Source organism: Ambystoma mexicanum, chromosome 12, assembly GCF_040938575.1.
Source record: "Ambystoma mexicanum isolate Mex_15411 chromosome 12, UKY_AmexF1_1, whole genome shotgun sequence".
Classification (NCBI taxonomy): domain Eukaryota; kingdom Metazoa; phylum Chordata; class Amphibia; order Caudata; family Ambystomatidae; genus Ambystoma; species Ambystoma mexicanum.
Window position 1 is genome coordinate 1228466439 of NC_090936.1, and position 21644 is coordinate 1228488082.

General features: G+C 45.0%; 1 protein-coding gene across 3 annotated transcripts in view; it reads left to right on the forward strand.

Moving 5' to 3' along the window:
* The window catches only part of SLC41A2 (solute carrier family 41 member 2), a 705927-nt gene that overhangs the window by 342256 nt on the left and 342027 nt on the right, over nucleotides 1-21644 (forward strand). For all 3 annotated transcript variants that reach the window (XM_069629903.1, XM_069629904.1, XM_069629902.1), the window contains exon 5: nucleotides 9962-10106. In XM_069629903.1, coding sequence (XP_069486004.1) covers nucleotides 9962-10106 — 145 coding nt within the window. The remainder of the gene's footprint in view (nucleotides 1-9961; nucleotides 10107-21644) is intronic.

Here is a 21644-nt window from a genome sequence, read left to right on the forward strand (position 1 = left end):
ATGGCAGGGCCAGTCCAGAGCAGTGAGAGCAAGTACCGTAAAGGATCTTCTTCCAGCTCTAGCCCGATGGAATCTGGGAATGCTCAGCAAAGATTGATTAGCCGAGCGGATAAGCCTACTGGGTTTATAGGGCACAAGCCTACATCGAAGAAACTCTCCCCCAGCATTGCGAGTAGCACGATGAACACAGAATGTTTATTTTGACTCGGCTCCTGACAGGGAGCCAGTGAAGGTGGCGCAGAAGGTCCAAGGATTGAGTAAGTCTAGATGCTCTCACAGGAGGCGAGCCACAGCATTTTGGAGAATCTGAAGTCGCTGAAGCCTCAGGTTTGGCCTAAATGGATTCCATTACAATAGTCTAGGGAACCCACAATGGATGCCGTCACAATCTTTGCCCTGGACTCGGATGCTAAAAACGGTAGGAGCTTTTTAATACTTTCAGTTTAGTGAAGCTGATTTGGAAGACAGCAGAGATTTGAGCCTCTCTGGAGCCTGAGGACATACTTTAATCCCTAGCCTCTTCACTACTGGAGTAGGTTCAGGGCATGGCCCAAGTGAGCTGGGCCAGTACTCCAAGGTCCAGGGCTGTCCTGCGTTATTGGACCTGACCAGTAAGACCGCACTTTTGTCTCTGTTGTAGCGAGGTAAACGCGAAAGTGCATGAGTAAGATGGTGAAAATGCCACTGCTGCCACCAGCTTGTCTTAGGCACATATAAAAAGTTATAAGGATCCTCATCAGGGGTTGGGCAGAGCGGCAAAAATGCAGTGGGAACGCTATTACCGCTCTGCCCAATCCCGAGTTTGGGTGGAAAGTTGGAGGTTTACCTCCAGCTTTTTGCTGTAGGTTAAACTCTCCACCTTCTGCCCATTTGCGGCACTATTACTGTGGCGCTAATACCACTGGCGGTAATGGCGCCATTACTGCCCCATAGAGTCATATGGACTCTTCAAAAAATGAGGAGTCACAGCCGTACCACAACACGGGATCCAGCGCCAATATTGCTGGACCAAGTTGCAGTAACACTATTTGCGTTGGTGGTATCCCGGTGGATTTACCGCTGGGATACCGCCACAGTTGTGATAAGGCCCAACGTATCCTAATTGCACTCCACTGTAAGGTGTTGCTTGCAACTGTTGGTGCGTGCAACTGTAAAAATACAGGAATTACAGAAAGAGAAACAAAGTTACTCTTAGGGACTATGTCAGTTTCCCCATAACAATGAGCAAAAGGCAAGGGAAGTAAGTTGAGGGCTTTACTTCTCTTCACAACAATAGGACAGAGTTCACACACAAGCGAGAAGAAGGGTGTCACATAGGAATCTATAGCGGCGAAGGTGCAAAAACAAAATCTTTTTCTAACACTGCTCTGGGATATTGGTTGCACCTGTGCAGTATGTATGGACTGCTCTCTGATTGGGCAATGTGCTCGATGTCATTGGGGCCTGCGTGTATTGCATGTGCTGCAGCCATTGTGGATCTTTTAACTGTTGTTGCCCTCTGGTGAAGATGCAGGGCCTGGCTTTTCTCCTGTTTGTAATCTGCATGTTCCCTCCCCTCTGAAGTTCTTCTGCTGCTTTCTTTATCCGGCCAGGTGAAACCAGTACAATCATTCTAGATGGGAGCCTGAACACTCAGTCTTATTATTTTAATACATGTGTTTATTTTCCTATCAGTTTTGAAAAGTGTGGAGGGGAGTTACAGCTTCTCCCTCATTGGTGATTGTGGGAAGTCCAGGAGAGATCTCCTTCCTTAAGTCGTTCTTTTAGTACAGGGAGGAAGGAACATCTTCTCTTTGGGTCGGGAAACAGCTATGCGCCTCTCTGCCACTTGAGGCACCAAATGGGAGAGGGCTGCCATTTACCCAAGTGAGTCGGCTACTGGGTGTGGGATACATCTCTTTGGGATGCTCATTTCTTCCCTTAGTCTTCCAATGTTTGAATGTGCATTTGCAGGTCTCCGGTCCATTTCAGGTTTTCCTTCTGCACAAGAGAAGGATTTTGGGAGATGCATTTTTCCCTGTTTCGTCTGTTTGCTGGGTTTGGCTTGGGGCATGCTCCTCAGTGTCCTTTGTACTCTGGGACCTGAATTCTGAGAGTTGCATTTCCTAGTACTTTGGATTTTCACAATTGAGCTGGGTGTCTTGTGGCCCTCCCGAGCAACACATTAAGGGTTGGTGGGGCCAACCTTTGATTGTCCCCTTCCTTAGCCAAGTAAAGTGGGCCTCGTCACCAGGGTTATTTAATTTTAGCATTCTTCATGACAAATGGGTGTGATCTATGGTGGTGTTGTAATAGACCGGTTCTGCATATTTATTTATTGTGATTCTGGCTGAAACGGGTTGCTCTTACCCACAATCCATACAATCAAATGAATACATGTAAGCCAGTTATTATAGATATTTAAGGGTTAAAACCTAGATATGCTGCACAAAACACACATTATTATTCTACAATTCGTACACAAATATGTAAAACAAACCCTCTTAATTATATAAATAATAGATAATTACGACATAAAGATCACCCCTAAAGCAATTTCCAATTCGTACATGCTACAAAGTAACTAGCCTCATAGTTGCCTATCTCACACACACATTTTAAAATAGTAATCTTTCTGTTCAGAGCGACAAGTAAGCAGCTTCCTATGAGAGAATCAACATTTTTTTGCAAATGGGCAAGTAATGTGTAAATAAACCAGTTTCATGTAAAATGATCCTCTTTTCAGTGCAGATAATTACTATAAAGTATATACATTCCTAAGCGTATATCCTGTACATTAGAAGTTAAAAGAAATTCTCATTTCTATACAGGTCACCCGGTAATGTGCAAATAGGCTACTTCCTATGAAGACGGTCCTCTTTTCTGTGCAAATATTGTGCAAATGGGCAACTCCATAAGGACATTTTCTGGACATAGGTACTCATAACAGTTAACATTAAGCTCATGTTTCGAACACAAATTCTTTTAAAAAATGGACCGCCTTTCTGTGCAAATAATCCAAAAGTGTGCAAATCAATAAATTCATAATGGGGTAATATTATCTGTGCAAATAAACAAATAATGTGCAAATGGCCAGTATTATTATTCAATTTCCAACAAAAAGGTACTAGACCTAACACTCATTTGTGTGCAAAATAGCTCTGTATGACGAATTCCAATAGATACTATTGAACAAACCTTAACATGCTGATTAGCAAAGGCCTTGCCTGACTACTTTTTTCACCTGACATGTTCACAGTGCCTAGAAGAAATGCTAATCCCACCAGCTAGATCAAGCAGTTGTAAGGTTGCAATCGTTAAGAGGGTTTCCTCTCAACTAATGAATCTACAGAACATGCCCATAGAATTTACAGGAATTGCAAATTGTATGCAAATCTATTAAGCCGTGCTAACGGAGCTACCGGCAATGAGCTACCTGCAATCAAAATCTGTTCCCTAGTTTGAAGCACATTTGGAGCATTGCATTTTGTACATTTACCCAAAACAGCTGTTTCTTCCTTTCCATTACCTTCCCTAATCAAACGTATCTCCCCTTGTTAACATCAGATGTAATCTTAATCTCAGGAATCGACCCCGCCAAAATAAATTGGGGATTTCCTTGGGTATAGTGCTAAGTAACCCAGAGGTTTATCCATAGGTGAAAGCCTTTTATACAGTTTATAGGGGTTCACTTTTTGTATAGTCGGCTTCCAATCCCACTCCCTTAACTTTTGCTTAACCAACACAGGGTTAACAAACAAATGGTCACTCTCCCAACCCACATTCACTCAAGATGAGGTCAGTTCCTCTCTTAAAATTAATCAATTAGCCCAAGACATCGTAGTTCCCTGATCACTATATGGGGAACCATGGGGTGAATTTACGAGCAGTCTATACTTGATTAGCATCTTCCATTTAATAGTGTAAAACAAAGAGGCCAAGCCCAGCTCTAGATGAAGGGCAGCGATAGGTAAGCAATCGGGTAGACTTGGTGCCTTCCGCCAAATGATCGCCTCTACTGTGACCCTACTTTGTCCCAATCTATCACCCGATTAAACAGCTGCTATTTCCACACCATAAATTAGTGCAGGGATGACTTTCCACCTATAGAAATGTAGAACCGGCAGTATTGCATGTAGATCCTCTTCATCTGGACTGCTAATTGCACAGCTTTAGTTTTTAACATAGTTTCCCTCGATTTGGCCATGAATCCATAACAAGACCCAAATAAGTAAAACTCGGTTTTGTATTCAAAGGTTGACTGCAAACTGAGCATGTAAAGCCCATTGGCTTTTTAACATTTTTATAAAATCTTAACACATTTGTTTTAACAAAATTAATAATTGATTCATGTGATTCAGCATAACCCTCAATAGCACTAGTCCGTCTCTGCAACCCCACCTGTGTCCTATATAGCAGGACCACATCATCAGCTTAAGATAAATACCAATCCAGCAGGTCACCAATCCTAGGAGGGACAAAGCTTACAGCTCCCAAGCATTCACCCAGATCAGCCAAATGGAGATTCAACAGGCAGGGGGCAACACATAGCCCTGACTCATCCCTCTTTGTGGGCCTTTTGACAAAGTCCCCTGCCTGTTCAATCTAATCTGCAACACTGTATCTCTGTGCATATGGATCAATAATGATTTAGGGATATCTCAATCCCGAAGCTCAGCTCAAAGAGAGAGCGGTTTACAGAATCGAATGCCTGAGAGAAATCTATCGCCATTACAAAAACCGGCCAAGGCTCCCACACCCAGCCTGTTCCTGGATGCATGACAAAATAAATCCATTCAAGTTTGTAGACAGGCCCTTTCTAAACTTTTCTGAAACTTGGTCAGGCGCCCGTATGCATTCGCTCACCCTTCAAGCTCCTCCAAATATGTTGCTTTTACAGTCCAAAAGTGAAATAGGGTGATAATTAAGGGGGTTGCTTGTACCCGCTTTTTTAAAAAGGTCTACTGAGCGTTTCCATGAGCAAAGGGTGGACTTGTTTGCCACAACAGATGTGAATAGAAAAAACCTGACCATATCCCAAACAATATGATCTGTCTTAAGGAGCACATTTGATATATCATTAGGCCCAACGCCTGTGAATTTGAGGTCTTCCTAATGATCTGTTCTAACTGGGCAGCACATTGCTACCGGGCTCTGGCAGAGATGCGACTGGATGTTTATATAGATGTTCAAAGTGCTTGCCCCAGATTCCCTCTGCAGTAGGGTTATGCTGCTCGTCGTCCTGGCAATGCACAAGATTGTTGATTAGCATCCTGAAGTTATGAGAGCCCTTACTTGAACAATGCGCAGCATTCTTTCCCTCTCCCACTGCTGCTGCCGCCGCCATCTTTGGGATTGTTTCAGCTTCCGAACCTGTTCCCCACAGGCTACCACATTCAAAACTTTACGAATTTCTTGCACAGCACTTTTTTCTTACCTTGCACTGTTTTATGAAACGGATGAGTAACAACCACCTTCCCTTTTATCCTCCATTTTGGAGCCTCCACAAATTATTCCAGTCTATGCCCAAAACCCCCCATGTTCCAAACTTCTGATTTCACAGTTACGGTGGTCGAGTTTATCAGGTGGTGCAAATATTGGAAGTGGCAGAAAGTAACAGAAAAAAATGCTGAATGCACATTTTGTGCGCTTTCGGCATAGTAGAACATTTCGAATACCATTATGGGAGCCAGCCGGGTGTGTCTACATGGCCACGGACTAGGATGTGGTTCTTCTGTGCTCCTGACAGGAATCTACTCCCAGGGCCTGCAGAGCAACGCTTTTATGGAGCAATTGCCGTAGGAATAAGCAAGGCATGCAGCGCCCGAGGAGCCGGGAGAACCAAGATAAGAATCGCAAAGTTATCAGGAACTGAATGGCGACCGAAACAAAATGGCACCTAATTGAGAACAAAAGGATGAGCCTTCGTTCGACCGTAGCGCATTGCAGAGGAGCCGCGCCGCTATCCAGCTCAAATGGACTCTGCCCACTGAAACATGAAACGTGATGGAAGTAAATAGCAGCTGCAAAAGCTGGTAGACGACGCATTGGGCGGACGAGTGCAACCAAGTATCGTGATGGCTCTGCAAGCCCGGTGGATCACAGCAGCGGTAGACAATAGACAGTCCTTTGGATACTGGAACACCCGCACATAGCACAGCAATGAAATAGCCGCGGCAAAGGATCCCCAAACGCTCGGACAGAAGCATGGCGAGATGTAAAACACAGACGAAATAGCCGCATGTGCAACGCTGCTCTGTAAGGGCATTGAAAACTCAATGAAGAGGCAACGCACACAATTAAGGTACGAGCTGGTGGTTCGGTCAGAGGAGATAATGACAAATGCCCATGTGGACCACTGCGGTCGAGATCCCGTGAACGGCACCCTGAGGTCTGCATCCATATGTGCACACCAGGTGTACAGCACTGGCGTAACAGGGGCCCCCGCAGCCCCCGCGGTGCGGGGGGGCCCACGTACCTACCAAAAGTACTCCCCCTGTGCAGAGAGAAAAACGTGTTTGCTCGGGAAAAACTTGGCATGCTCAGGATAAATAGGAGGTTTAGTTGTGGCTATTCATTTGTCAGCACTGCTCAGAAACAATGCAGAAAGTGTTTAATGCCAAAAACTCAGTATCGCTAATCACTGATGTGGCTGTCAAAAAATTCAGACATTATGCAATTTTTGCAAATGGAATAATTGCAACTGAAAGGAATGTGTCAAAAAACATGCCAATAGGAGTTCATGTGCCACTTTAATGGAGTAATTCCAGAGCCACGAGAAAATGCCCCTCATAATGTATGTAAGTGTGATAAGAATATGATCTGAATTCCTGGGCCTCTGCTTACCAGCCACATTATGCCGTTCTGTGAGTTATGACATTCACTCAAAAGCAGCCTTACAAAACGGGAAACCATGAACATATAGGAATCTACCCCCTGCTTCTACCCACAAAGTTCCACTGATCTCTTATCGAACCAGTCACCAGCAGAGCAGTGTCATTGCTAGGAACTCGAATAATATTACTGCCCGATCTCAAGAGGAATTTTAAGGGGAAAGAACATATTTTAATAAGCATGAAATATCCCTACTGGCAGAACTAATTACTTTCTTATCTCTTTTGATTCAAAGTATGGAGTAAAATCGTATCGGAGCCATGATTGTAACCCTGACATAGGAAGTGAAATTACAGGGCACATAATACAGCCTATAGTTTTGCCCACCCTTGAGCACCACAGCCTAGACAAAAATCAACAAGGTTTCTTCAAGCGCCCCGTTCAAGAAAATCACATATATTTGCCCTTAAAGTCAATAGCAGGAATGCTCAGTTATAACATATCGAGTACCTTCCTCTTTAACTAGGGACCCCTCTTCTGATATTCACTGTTCTCATTTGAACAAGAAGCATGAAGATGCTAGAAGCAATAAATGCAAACCCTTGAATATATTGAAAATTCCTCAGCAACTGAGCATAGAAAGAAATAGAAGGTGCAGTTTACTAGGCTATTAGTTGACAGAGCTCTGTAAAATGTGGGGGATTGTAGCAGTAAAACACTAACTGGGATATTTGCATACCTACAACACTTTGCTAGCAAATCCAGTTTAAAGCCTCATGATGATGTCCTGTGCAGTGTAAGAAAATGTCATGAATCTGCATGTGCACAATTACTATGAAGTACATGCAAGATTGTTTGCAACATACCCACCCACGTTTCAATTGTTGAGTAGGTTTCGACAAGTGCTCAGTGAAACCATTTTTGTATAGGAGCGAATTAACACATCATTTGTTAAGGTCTATCCCCATGGAACTCTGAACATTTTGAAAGGTTGCAGATTGTGTGAAAAGCGTTCTAGTTATCTGAATATTGTTGCCTTCATTTTATATATAAGTAATGCCAGGCACAGCCCATATCCATTATCCCTTACAGGCCAAGTAAATGATATTGCAATGTTACTCTCCACTCATAGGGTAATGTTAGCAATGCTAAAGTAGGAGATGATAAGCATGACATTTGCCTACTCAAATCCTTAGAGGGCAAATTAATATTTGAGATTTATAATGCGTTAACTTGCAAGGAGGACTCTTCAAAGTGCTTGTGTGATAGATACATGTACAAAGAATAGGAAGCATGGGATGAGGTTAAATATCCTAGTAGCCTGTTTACCAAGAGTAACAGAAATTCTTGTGCTTGAACGTCGTTCATATTATAACATAAACCAAGACTTGTACCTAGGTCTGGTAACCTTTTGCGGAGCTAAGGTAGGGAGAGCCAAGGTTGTCTGGTAATATCTGAATGTGGCCTGGGGCGGAGTTCATCATACGGTGTAAGTGTGTTAGAGTCAAGAATGGGATCCTCGATTGGGAGGGAAGGTCATTTAGTTGTGTGCAGGCATATTTCAGTTGTATCTTCTGCTCATTGAGCCACTTTTTCATATTCACTTTTTAAGTTTGTGTGGGTGTATTCTATTTTTAGAGTTTTTAGGCTTTTAAGGTCAAACTTGCATAGTAGGGCAATGTCAATAGATTACACCAGAATATCAAGAATAGTTAGTGTAATTTAGCTTCATTTTGAGACAAAGCAAATATTGGGTACCTGCTGTGGCTTGTGCCTTATTAAATCTTATTTGAATACGTGGGAATTGTCTGTGTGCGCTGCTAAAATTCTTCTGAGCGGTACCCAGAAGGAAGCTGGACATGCGCACAGCTTAGAGGGAACATTGGTCGCATTACAGGTTTGGCAGTATTTCCTGTGTAAATACCACCAAACTCCTTTATTGTTTCTGCTACTCCCACCTGATTGAGTGGCAAAAAGGCGCTGCTGATTCACCACCCCTCCCCCATTCCTGGAGTCCATAGAACTCTGATGAGAATTTGGAGGGTTTACCGCCAGCGTTCATTTTGCTGACTGAAAATCCTCCATTATTTGGAGATCAAGTGGAGGAAAAATCTCCAGAAAGTGCTGCATTTATTTCTCCCTCTTTACCCCAAACATGACATTTGGTGGTGCAGGAAATTGGTGCTAAAGTGTGGGGATTGAATTGCTGTCACTTACCACCATATTTTCCCACACTGCCAAACTTGTAATCAGTTTCTATGTTGTGTATGTAGTCCCTCCTGCGTCCACTCTATACCCCCTGCAACACTGGTCCACAAGGGACACACAGAGGTTGAAAAAGGGAGGTAGACGAAGAGGTGTACACAAAATAAAATTATAGATGGGTAGCTTTCAATTACGGGGTGCAGTTTACTTCTGGGTTTCGAGTGTGGACCTAGACAACTCAAGCTTCACTCTCATCTCGTATGCCGATTGGAGCACTCTGTGGAATATACCCACTTAGTTGATAGCTAGCCTATTCATCTATAATTCTAAATGTCATTTCAAGATCAATAGTTGCCTCGCGTTAGTCATTAAACTTCATGTTTGTCCTGACCTCATCAGCAATGAACAAACTACTTTGAAAAAAGGAAAGGTTAAGGTAACATCCCAGCCAATATGCCGCAACCGGTTTCCATTGCTCAATGTGTATCGGACAGCATAGGAGGATCAATGTACATGCCACATGTAGTCGGCATAGACGTTTCAGTATATTTAGTAAAAGTTAATATAACGCCAATGTTATTCTGTTCTTATCATTAAGTTTCAGAATTTCCCAAAGATTCAGGAAAAGATTGTACCCAAGGTTCAATCCCAGAAATTACAGAGGACCTCTCATCCTAATGTACATTATAGATGCTGGACATTCCAATGAATACATGTAGAGCAGATTTCAATGCTCCCCGTAGTTGTTTCCTTCAGTATTTGAGCTGTATGTTTTCTGTCTTTTGGTTTATTTTGTAGCTTTAAGTATTTAGACTATGCATCAATGGAAACTCATCTTTGTTTATTAGTAATTTTGTAATGTAGAAAATCCATGTTGAGCTCAGTCTGATTTTTTTTTTTTGTTTGATTCCTGTTGATGTCTGGAACTCACGTTGTCTTCTAGGTGCAGGCGACTGTGGTTGGCTTCCTGGCGGCCATTGCAGCAGTTATTCTGGGCTGGATACCAGAGGGCAAGTACAGCTTCAGCCATGCCCTGCTTCTGTGCTCCGCCAGCGTGGCTACAGCTTTCATTGCATCTCTTTTACAGGGTAAGGAAGCTCATTCTAAATATGGAATTCTTTTTCAGATAAAGCGTTCTTTATAACACTTAGTTTACTGAGAGTGAATCAATTGCTGTGTTTTTGGTGCCAGAAGAGGGCAGCATAAGTTAAATATTTCGGGACATCTCGGAGCTAGCAGCCATGCCCTTCATGGGGTGTGCCCAGTGCACGCTGCATTGTTATGGGAATTTTGCTACCCCCTTCTGTGGTCACAGTGGCCCATTTATGGACAAATACTGGATCATTTCATCGGTGTTCAAATTTCTGATGTTTGTTAATCTGCTTGGCATCACATGCTGTGCATAGTCCGACATCCAGTGGTAACCGCAGAGTATTGCATCTTGTCTTTTGAGAATCGAAAGGGGACGTCAACGTGGGCGTGCCTGTAACACTATCCCTACGTGACGTTTAGTGTACCCAAGATCTCTCACGCGCCGAGGTCCCTCAGATTGTTTTTTTCAGTCAAGATAACTGGTCGCCCTTATGCGGAGTTCGTAAAGAACATTGCTATTGTCCAACCGACCTTTGGTCGAATAATTCTATAAAATAGTTAAGATCACCACTTCCGTCCCTTATCTTGACGGCTGTTCCAGTCTGCGAGAACTTCGACAGACAGTGATCCTGTCGGTGTTGCCGACCACGTGGTATCTTCCAGCCTTCCGCTGGCCTAAACAGTAGGGAGAGTGGGGTCGGGGTGAACATTTCTTTTCAAATGAAAATACCTTTCCCTTTCCTTCCTCTTTCCCGTTTGGTCTTAGTCACTCTGTGTACCCTCCGCTATGGAGAGGACTCCATTTAGATTTTGCCCTATTTGTAAGAGCAAATTCCCATGGAAGGATAAGCACAGACGGTGTAACCGGTGCTTGCCCCTTGATCACAAAGAGGAAGGGTGTGCGGCTTGTAAGCTCATCCGCCCCAAGACCTTAATGGAGCGTAGGGTGAAACGGTGGGCGGCCTACGGTATGTCCAAGGCCGGCACTTCTCCCACTGCCGCATCCACCGAATGTGACGGCGAGAGTGACTATCGGACCTCCGAACCGGAGGTTGTTGACCTTTCGACGGAATGCTTGCATTCCGCATTGTCTGTCCCCGGCCCCGATAAGCACGGCGTAAGCTCTGCTATGGGGAAGTCACACCCTGGCAACAAAGACTGACACGTGCACGGCACTAAACACACAACCCCCAGCCTTACTTCGACTACGTCGAAGAAGACTTCGGCGCTAACGGGTATACCGGTAACTCTGGCGATACCTGCCGACCTCCAGGATCGGCAGCCCTCCCCGCAGCCGCAGATACCTCCCTCACAGGGTGGGGAGTCCACCTGTTTCAGCAAACAGCAAGCAGAGTTTAGTTGTCCGACATTGCGTCCAACTACATAAACCTGCTGGAATTGCTGGCAGTGTTTAAAGCATTAAAAACTTTCGAAACACAACTGCAGGGATAGACAATCCTAATCCTCACAGACAGCACCACAGCCATGTACTATCTGAACAAACAAGGGGGCACTCATTCTCCAGGGCTGTCCAAACTGTCTCAGAACATTTGGAAGTGGGCTCTCAAACGCAACATGTTCCTGTTATCACAACATGTTCCAGGGGAACTCAGTCCTCTGGCAAACGTACTCAGCAGAGACTTTCCGTTGCCCAGGGAGTACGAATGGCGATTACACCGAGACATCATCGCCAAAGTTTTTGGCGGGGCTTTCCAGAGATCGATTTGTTCGCAACTCTGGAAAACGCTCAATGCCAAGATTACGCCTCCAGGCATCCCCAGGACCGGGGAACAGACTCTGGATAACATGGTTAGGGAAATTTGTCAACGCTCCCCCCCCCCCCCCCCCCCAACTCCCCTTCTCAACAAGATCGTGCACAAGATGCACCAGGAACCAGTCACGATGATATTGGTGGCCCCCAAGTGGGCCCGCCAATCCTGGTTCGCTCATCTGATGGAGATGTCCCTATCTCCCCCAGTCAAACTGCCTTGCCCGTACAACATGTTGCAAGACAGAGGGGAGACGCTTCACCCATGCCCGCAGACATTGAATTTAGCGGCCTGGCTCCTGAGGTCATAGAGTTTGGACACGTGCAGCTCCCTCAAAAATGTATGGACATTCTCAGGGAAGCAAGAAAGCCAAACACCAGATACTGCTATTCCAGTAAATGGAAACGGTTTGTCATCTGGTGCAACTCAAAGAGCATTAAATCGATTAACTGCTCACCCACACACATTGTTTTGTACCGAACTCATTTACTTGACTCAGGCCTTGTCTTCAACTCCATAAAGGTGCACTTAGCTGCACTTTCAGCCTACACTACATCACAACAGAAAGTGTCATGGTGGAAGATACCAGTTATTAAAGCTTTCATGGAGGGAGTGAAAAGAATTCACCCTCCCATTTCTAACCCGGCTCCCGGATGGGACCTAAACGAAGTGTTGACTAGGCTTATGGGGCTCCTTTCGAGCCCATGCACAAAGCAAGTCTTAAAGATCTCACCTATAAGACTGCTTTTTAATAGCTATTACCTCCATCAGGAGGGTAAGTGAACTACAAGCGCTCTCGATCCAGGATCCCTTTGTAATTGTTCACAAAGACAAGGTGGTTATGCGCACTCACCCTAGATTTGCCCCCAAATTCATTTCCAAGTTCCATGTGAAACAGTCAATAGAACTACCAACATTTTTTCTAAATCCCTCAAGCCTGGGAGAAAGAACCCTGCACACACTGGATGTACGTAGAGCTGTCATGTTCTACATGGAAAGAACTCAGCCACTTAGAAAGACTCATCAGTTTTTCGTTTCACTGGCGGCAGGAAGAGAAGGAGACGCTCTCTCCAAATCAACTATCTCTAGATGGATTGTCAAATGCATTACTCTGCTACAATCTTGCTAAGAGAGAACTGCCCTTCAAGCCTAGAGCACATTCCACTCGAGGCACTGGGGCGTCCATAGCATTCAATGCAAATGTTCCCCTTGAATCTATTTGCAAAGTGACAACCTGGAGTTCTGTACACACCTGTACAAAACACTATTGCCTAGACACTCGTTCTAGATCTGACTCCCAGGTGGGACAGGCAGTAATAAGACATCTGTTCTCTACTGTTCCTTCTCACAACCCACCTCCAACTCCGGGTACTGCTCGCTAGTCTATGCACAGCATGTGATTCTAAGCAGATTAACAAACATCAGAAGACATGCATTACTTACCGTAAAAGCATTTCTGATGGTTGTATCTGCTTAGATTCACATGCGCCCACCCTTCCTCCCCGCTCCAATGGAAGGAACATGGACGTCTTACTCCTTTCTCTCTCTTTTCTGTACTCACTCACGATAGTCATAAGGCTCCCTCATGGCAGAAAAAATACAATCGGAGGGACCTCGACGCGTGAGGGATCTTGGGTACACTACACGTCACGTAGGGATAGTGTTACAGGCACACCCATGTCGACGTCCCCCCTCGATTCAGAAATGCTTTTACTGGAAATAATGCATGTCACATTTTCTGAGGCCTGTGTGTTGTGTCTAGCCCTCTGTGGTTTGCTTTCTGCTTTCTGCTGCACTTTCTAGTTACTAGGGCATTAACCTTTGCCATTAAGGCGGCCTTATCGCCCCTATGGGAATCCTTTGTTTCTCGTAAGAATTTTCCCATGTGACATGTGGATCCACAAACACCTTCATTTTTGTAGCATATCTTTATTCAGTTTTGAATACAATACAAATTCACCTCAGTACCTTGGTTTGTGCATGTCATTTCATATTTCAGTTGAGAAAAGACATCCTATGTTTGGTTGAGCAACACTTATTACCCACTGAGTGAAACCTTATAAAACTTGAAGCACCACATCACTCCTTCATTGACTCCTAAATGATATTATTTATATCTTCAACCAGGTGCTTAGAATTCTGTCCACAACAGCAAGTCACAGCCTGAGTAACCGTACAGGTATGCCGGGGTCTGGCATTTTGTGTGACGGTCCTACTTCCATCAGACTATTTATCAGTCTCGACACACGTCTCTTTATTGAGCTGCTAGATTTGAAAGTGCCCCAGATGTTGGAGGGCTTTTGATGTGGTACTGTTGCTCCCCATCATTGCACAGGGTCAGATCTTTAATTGAACATGCAAAACTCTGTACATCATTTCTGCATCCATCCGAGAACAATTCTACATTTGGTCAGTGCTATGGCTGGATTACAGAACCAATTCAGTTATACCGGCCAGAAACTGCAGCCTTTCTGTGCTCCTGTGCGCCTGTTACATCACTTATATCCTTGAGCACTCTCAACCAGAAGGATGCAGCCCCAGGGCATCCCCATAGCTGGTGAAGGAGTGTAGCATCTATGGGTAAGCAGTTCATACATTGAGGGTTATATCCCGGGTCATACTTGTGGTTTCTGTGTGGCATAATATGGAACTTGATTAGTACCTGGGAATTAATCCTCTCATATTGGGCATTTCACACTACCTCTTCGGTGAGTGTCCAGGCTCTCTTTCACGTGCGATCTTCTCGTTCTCCCACAACTCTGGTCCATTACTGGCCTTCGCAGAGAGTGCCATCACCTCCATGACTTCTCGCTTACCTCTAAATTTTGGTATCAATTCTGCATTGTGGAGTCCTGGCTGCTACCGGATGCATTCTCATACATATGTCTAAATGGCTATCCCAAGAACGCCCCCTCCCCCTTTCAGGGTACTTTTCAGGCAGACTGTAACCTTACCCTCTTGCCAGTGGTTGTTCTTCTTGAGGATTCTGGTAACACTATTCACTCTGTTGGTGACGTGGCTGTGTATTTCTCCTCCACTCTTCTTCGTGATAGTATTTCTTCCTCACGCTCCTCTACTCCTCCCCACCCTTCTCTCTACCAATACCTACAACGTCTCTGGCTTCTTTTGTAACCCTCTCTAATTCTGACATGGCGGCTTTACTGACTAAAGGGCACTCTACTTTTGCCCCTCTTGATCCAGTCCCGTCTTCTCTCATTCTTAAAATGTATCCCTTCCTGATTCCTTGCCTCTTTTGGCCATTCAAGATGTCTGATCACTGTCTCATGCTTACTTCCTTAAAACAGAGGTTCTCTTTATGTTCCTGCCCTTTCTATTCCGCCTCCTCTACCTCCTTCCTCTATTTCCCTTCCCCCATGTTCTACAGCTTTCTCTGTTTGCCATAATCTTGGGGCTTACTTGGACTCTTCTCCTTCATTTTCTAACCACATTGCCCCATCCGCTCGTTCTTGTAGCATCCTTCTTTTTAACATTTGTAAGGCCAGATCTTTCCTTTCACGCCCCTAAAAATAAATAAAAAAATAAATAACCCTCTTATTTCTTCGTCTCTTCTATTGTTTTTCTCCACTCTTTGGTCTTCCTGCTTCCCACTTATATCAACTTAACTCTATTTATGACTCTTCTATTGGTCTCCTATTCTCTCTATTTGCGCTTGACTCTATTAACTCTGACCCTTCCTCTCTGCAATGGCTCTTTTCATTCCCCACAAACTTAAACTTTCTGTGTTTTGTCTTTAAATCTCTTGATAATCTTGCTCCTCCTTATCTGTCCTCACTAGTTTCTTCTATTTTCCTACTCAATCCATCTCTATTTCTCCTCACTGTTCCTCGTCCCCCCTGTGCCCATTTCCGTTCCTTTACTGTACTTGCCCCTCTGCTTCGGAAAGCTCTCCCACTTGCTCTATGTTCGTTTTCATTGTATCCTCTTTTTGGAACTCGACTGAAAGAACACTGCTTATCTTCCTAGTCTTTGCTGGTTTTTGTCCCATGTTGACTATTATTGTACTGTCTTAATTGTGTACAGCGCGTTGACGTAAAAGCTCTTTATAAACAATAAATAAAATACAAAATGCCTGTTCACCAACAACATTGCTGGCGCATCCTCTGTACTTGGATTGACAGTTCCCACTGGATTAGCCTAAGCAGGTGAATTGTGTTTCTTTTCCTCTCTTTTCCTCTTTCTCTTTCTTTTGATCTTTTTCTCTTTCCCCCTCTTTGTTTGACCTCTGCCCCTTTCCCTTTCCTGCCAACCTCCTGGGGGTTTGTGTACTTTTCTTTTGAAGCTTCCGTCTCATTGCAGTCTTTGTGGGCTTCCCTCTCTCGCCTTTTTGGGTTGTGCTCGATTTCTCTCTTTCCCTCTTTTTCATTTCTTTCATGTTTATTCAGATAGATATCCATCAAACAGCATATAAGAAAACCAAGCCTAAATATACAGCATAATACAACAGAGTAGGTACAAAACAGGTGTGTTTAAAATTATGAAAATGGTATAAGAAGTCTGTCACAAAAATGAGGCTAAGTATTCCTTACATACACCCATTACTGTCCCATTATCATGAGGCTAAGTATTCCTTACATACACCCATTACTGTCCCATTATCATGAGGCTAAGTATTCCTTACATACACCCATTACTGTCCCATTATCATGAGGCTAAGTATTCCTTACATACACCCATTACTGTCCCATTATCATGAGGCTAAGTATTCCTTACATACACCCATTACTGTCCCATTATCATGAGGCTAAGTATTCCTTACATACACCCATTACTGTCCCATTATCATGAGGCTAAGTATTCCTTACATACACCCATTACTGTCCCATTATCATGAGGCTAAGTATTCCTTACATACACCCATTACTGTCCCATTATCATGAGGCTAAGTATTCCTTACATACACCCATTACTGTCCCATTATCATGAGGCTAAGTATTCCTTACATACACCCATTACTGTCCCATTATCATGAGGCTAAGTATTCCTTACATACACCCATTACTGTCCCATTATCATGAGGCTAAGTATTCCTTACATACACCCATTACTGTCCCATTATCATGAGGCTAAGTATTCCTTACATACACCCATTACTGTCCCATTATCATGAGGCTAAGTATTCCTTACATACACCCATTACTGTCCCATTATCATGAGGCTAAGTATTCCTTACATACACCCATTACTGTCCCATTATCATGAGGCTAAGTATTCCTTACATACACCCATTACTGTCCCATTATCATGAGGCTAAGTATTCCTTACATACACCCATTACTGTCCCATTATCATGAGGCTAAGTATTCCTTGCATACACCCATTACTGTCCCATTATCATGAGGCTAAGTATTCCTTGCATACACCCATTACTGTCCCATTATCATGAGGCTAAGTATTCCTTACATACACCCATTACTGTCCCATTATCATGAGGCTAAGTATTCCTTACATACACCCATTACTGTCCCATTATCATGAGGCTAAGTATTCCTTACATACACCCATTACTGTCCCATTATCATGAGGCTAAGTATTCCTTACATACACCCATTACTGTCCCATTATCATGGGAAAATAGAAGCAATAAGAAAGCCCAAAATTCAAATCTAATGCATGTCACTAATTTAATGAATGTTAAGAGCCCAGCCCAGGTACTGTATGGTAATGTGGGCCATGATAAAAATAATAGTGCCGGTCGGGATTGCCTAATTTTGAAATTAAGGAAGACAATTGTCACCATAGTTTTCCTCGCTTGTCCCAGTCTTTTGGGGCCCCTCTCTCTTGTCCAGCTATGTTCGGGTGCCTCTCTCTCTTTTGCCCCGGTCTTCTGGGGCAGCTCTCTCTAGCCCCATTCTTTTGGGGTGTCTCTCTCCTCTCGCCCCAGTCTTCTCTGGCCTCTGCTCTCGCTCCAGTCTTTCTTCCGGGACGTTTCCCCTCTTGCCGCAGTCTTTTGGCACCTCTCTCCCTCTCGCTCCAGTCTTTTGGGGCCTCTCTCTCTGCCCAATATTTTGGGGCCTCACTTTCTTGACCCTTTCTTTTATGGCCTCACTTTCTTGACCCTTTCTTTCAGAGCCTCTCTCTTCCAGTCTTTTCGTAGGGACGCTTCTGGACACATGCTCAGGCCGGGCCTTTCCTGCCACCCGGGTAGTGAACATGTTCCTGATTTCCTATGTTGTCCGCCACCTTGTGTAATGAAAATGCACTGTGCATATTGGCAGGGATGATGCCGTACCCTCTAATTTCTTCAAAGCAGTGTATTCATTGCTGATGCAATGACTATATGAGGTAATGACTAACGCAATGCAACTTGGGCAACATGTTGTGGTGCCTGAGGTCCATATGCGTATCAGATCCAGCACTGTCTGCTTCGTTGTCCGTGGTCCGCTTGAGGGCAACTTGACAGAACTATCACAGGATCTTTTGTGGTGCACTCAATGAGACAGTGTTCTGAAGGAAAAGCAACTACGGCACCATTGACCTGATGCTTCACTGAAAGGCTGTGCACGCAACTCGACTATCTGATAATGAGCAGGATCTGGTTTTCGGCACAGAGATTGTGCTGGAACTATGGGCCGTCAAGTAGCCATGGTTACTTTCGTTCCTTCAGTACAGAGCAAGTGTGTTCTGATTCGGGTGGGCAACATGGTGGCATTGTGATGTGATGTTGCTGCCTCGTGCAGGCAAGCAACATCACATCTGTGGTCCTGGGCATGAAGTATTTGTTTGCTGCCCATCTTTCCAGAAGAGCGAAGTTGCAGATGCCTTCAGCAGACAGACTTCCCGCTCCATGAGTGGGAGCTGTGCCAGGAAGTTCTGGGCGATATCTATACACTTTGGGGTGTCTCTAGTGGACCAGAGAAAGGGTGAGTTGTTGTGCTCCAGAGAGTTTTCCCTGCAGGGTGATCTGGGGGGACTTTTGGGGCAGAATATCATTTATGGGGTATTGGCTCCCTAACATTCGCTGTCTCCAAAGAATGTTGTTCGCTTCCTGGGTTTTTCAACTTGGTTAGAGGAATTTCTGCTAGAGCCCCCTGCCACTGCAATCCTTTTTCTGGTGTTCTTCCCTTAGTAGCCAATGTGGCTATCAGTGCAGGTGCACTTGTAAGGCTCCCTATTGTGGTCCCAGGGTGATTCTATCATCTTGAAAGTCTGCTCTGCAGTAGGCTGGTGGCAGCTGTGGTTTAGTTTTGGCTACACCAGGGGTCTAGTTACTTTGTCTACAGTGGATGTTCAGTGCAACAATATAGTAGCCAATTGGATACTAATGCTTTTTTCAAGCCCTGCTCACTGCCATTTGTTGGAACATTCCTTTGTCTACATGGACCACGAGACACTGTCACAATTAGTCCACAAAGGCCCTCCCAGTTGGAGTTTAAACATGTATAGACTGGTTTAAAGTCCATCAGACAGCCCAGACTACATTAAGTGTGAGTAGCTCAGTGTTTTGCAGTTTCTAAGGACAGCCTGATTAGTTGGCTGCCAAAACCTTTGTGCTGCTTAGTGATGGTACTGGAGGTTTGGCTTGCGGCCAACTCCTAAGTGAATGTTTTATCGGTGACAGACCCTGTGTGTTCCCCAGTTATTCTGTGCCTGAACTCCTGGAAGATTGCTGCTGAAGATGGGTTGCTGCAGAGTACCTGATGTGGCCATACTCGCTGCACCTTGGCTCTGTTGTTTCTGCTATCTTTTGCTACTTTTCTAGTAAAATCTGAATCCTGGTCTCTTCCTTTGATTCCCAGCAACACTCATAGCTGGCTGGACTGCCGGTTCCTTCATAGGACAGTTTCCTGGCCTTTGCTGTGTTGTCTCTCTGTGAAATCCTCCTGTACCAAGCTCATTGAGGTGGAATGTCTACCTGTCCTGGACGCCTTGTGGGTTTCTGGTGCCTTGCTTCAAGTACCCCACTCCTCCTTTAAGAATCAATGGAGGCCCACTCTGTCGTTGACCCAGCAGTGAAGGCCTGAGGGGGTCACAGGTGCAGTGGCTGAAGTTGCTGTCGGGGATGGATCCTGATAGTCACTGGTAACGATCTATGGTTCAGGGAGACCTCTGGTAGATTTGCAGCAGGCAGTCAGACGACCATGGACAGTAGCCACAATGACTCCCACAACATGCCTTGACCCCCTACACATAGCAGATAAAGTGCAGTTGCAAAGAACCCCCTTTCAGGGGTCACAAGTTCAACTTGAGATGGCAGAGGAAAACATGCGTCGAGCAGCTCCCTCTTCAGGATGGAGAGCAGCAGATTCAGGTTGTTGTGTTTGGGTCCCCTGCTGAAGAGCCACTGAGTCCCAAGCTCTAACTCGAGTCGGTGTCCGTTGCAGCAGAGAGGCCAGGTCTGTAAATGGTCAGACCACAGGAGGCTCCCGTGATATCTATGGGGTCCACTGACCACAGGACTGGTCGATCGGACAGTTCAAGGGAGGAAGCAGTGGAAAACTTGAAGTTACAAGCTACGAGCCAGCCATAGAAAGTCACTTGCTACCTCAATTCCATACATACACACAGCATACCATTTCTTACTCGCCAAGAGTCCATTATCACTAGCCAATGGCTAGTGGTGAGTGAACATTTTGCACCCTAGAGGAAGGTTCACTGGTCATTAGCTTGAGACATGCTGGTTCGCTTGAGAAAAAGTCCTCCAGATCTGCAATGCTGCCTTCATGTCTGCACATTTTTGGCTCCAGTGGGTGACCTGCATGGCTCCAGACACTCTTCTTATCTAAAAACACAGGTTGGGTGCAAAGCCTGAACTCCATTCAGAAGGATCTCTTGAGACCGCTGCCCCACGTCTGCCCAGCAACAGACATCCCTTGAGACAGCCATCTGCCCCACTTCTGCGCAGCAGCAGACATCCCTTGAGACAGCCAGCTGCCCCACGCCTGCCCAGCAACTCAGCAACAGACATCCCTTGAGACAGCCAGCTGCCCCACATCTGCCCAGCAACGGACATCCCTTGAGAGAAGTATGAATTGGGACTAGACAGTCCCAATCCCAATGTCCATCAGATCAGTCGCACACAGCAAGAGAAGGCTAAAGGACTGATCTTAGACCATAAAAGGAGGTCATTGTGAGTATATGGCACCCAAGATGGCCTTATCATGCAGGGACTATGGTGTGGTAGTGCACCAGAAAGAAGTAAAACACATTTCACTGCCACCAGCCCATCCCAGCCACATCCTCAAGGTGTACAAATGTTACCAGAAAAAACAAGAAAAGGGATACATGTAATGCTTCACTGACAATGGAGTCTGTTAGGAAAGCATAAAAGTCACCAGCGAGGTGGAGAGGGCAGGAGCCCCCACCATCGGCCAGCATCTCCACATCTACAGGCAGCATGAACTCGACATCGGACAAAACTCGCCCAGCAGACGACTCCATCATGGTGAGATCTGGTTTGCCTTGCCCCTGCATCATACTGCCGTCCTAAGATCCTCAGTGAGCCCCTACCTGCTCCGTTATTCAGCCCGAGAGATAAACAGCTGATTTCCAACATATCCCTGCATTCAATATAAAAAGAAAATATCGGGCACTGCACGGGCCCAAAATGAGGCTTGGATGCAGCTAAGCAACGTGTAGATTACTTGAATCTACAACTTCCGCCAGCAGGCGGAAAAGGCCAGGAAAAGGCCCTGTTAGCCCCTATTGGCTCCTGGAAGGCACGGCGTGACCAACTCCCTTGGTCCTGCATATCCAGTCATCTGCTGCCATCTAATATCACAGCTCTGCATCGTATGTCTCACAATC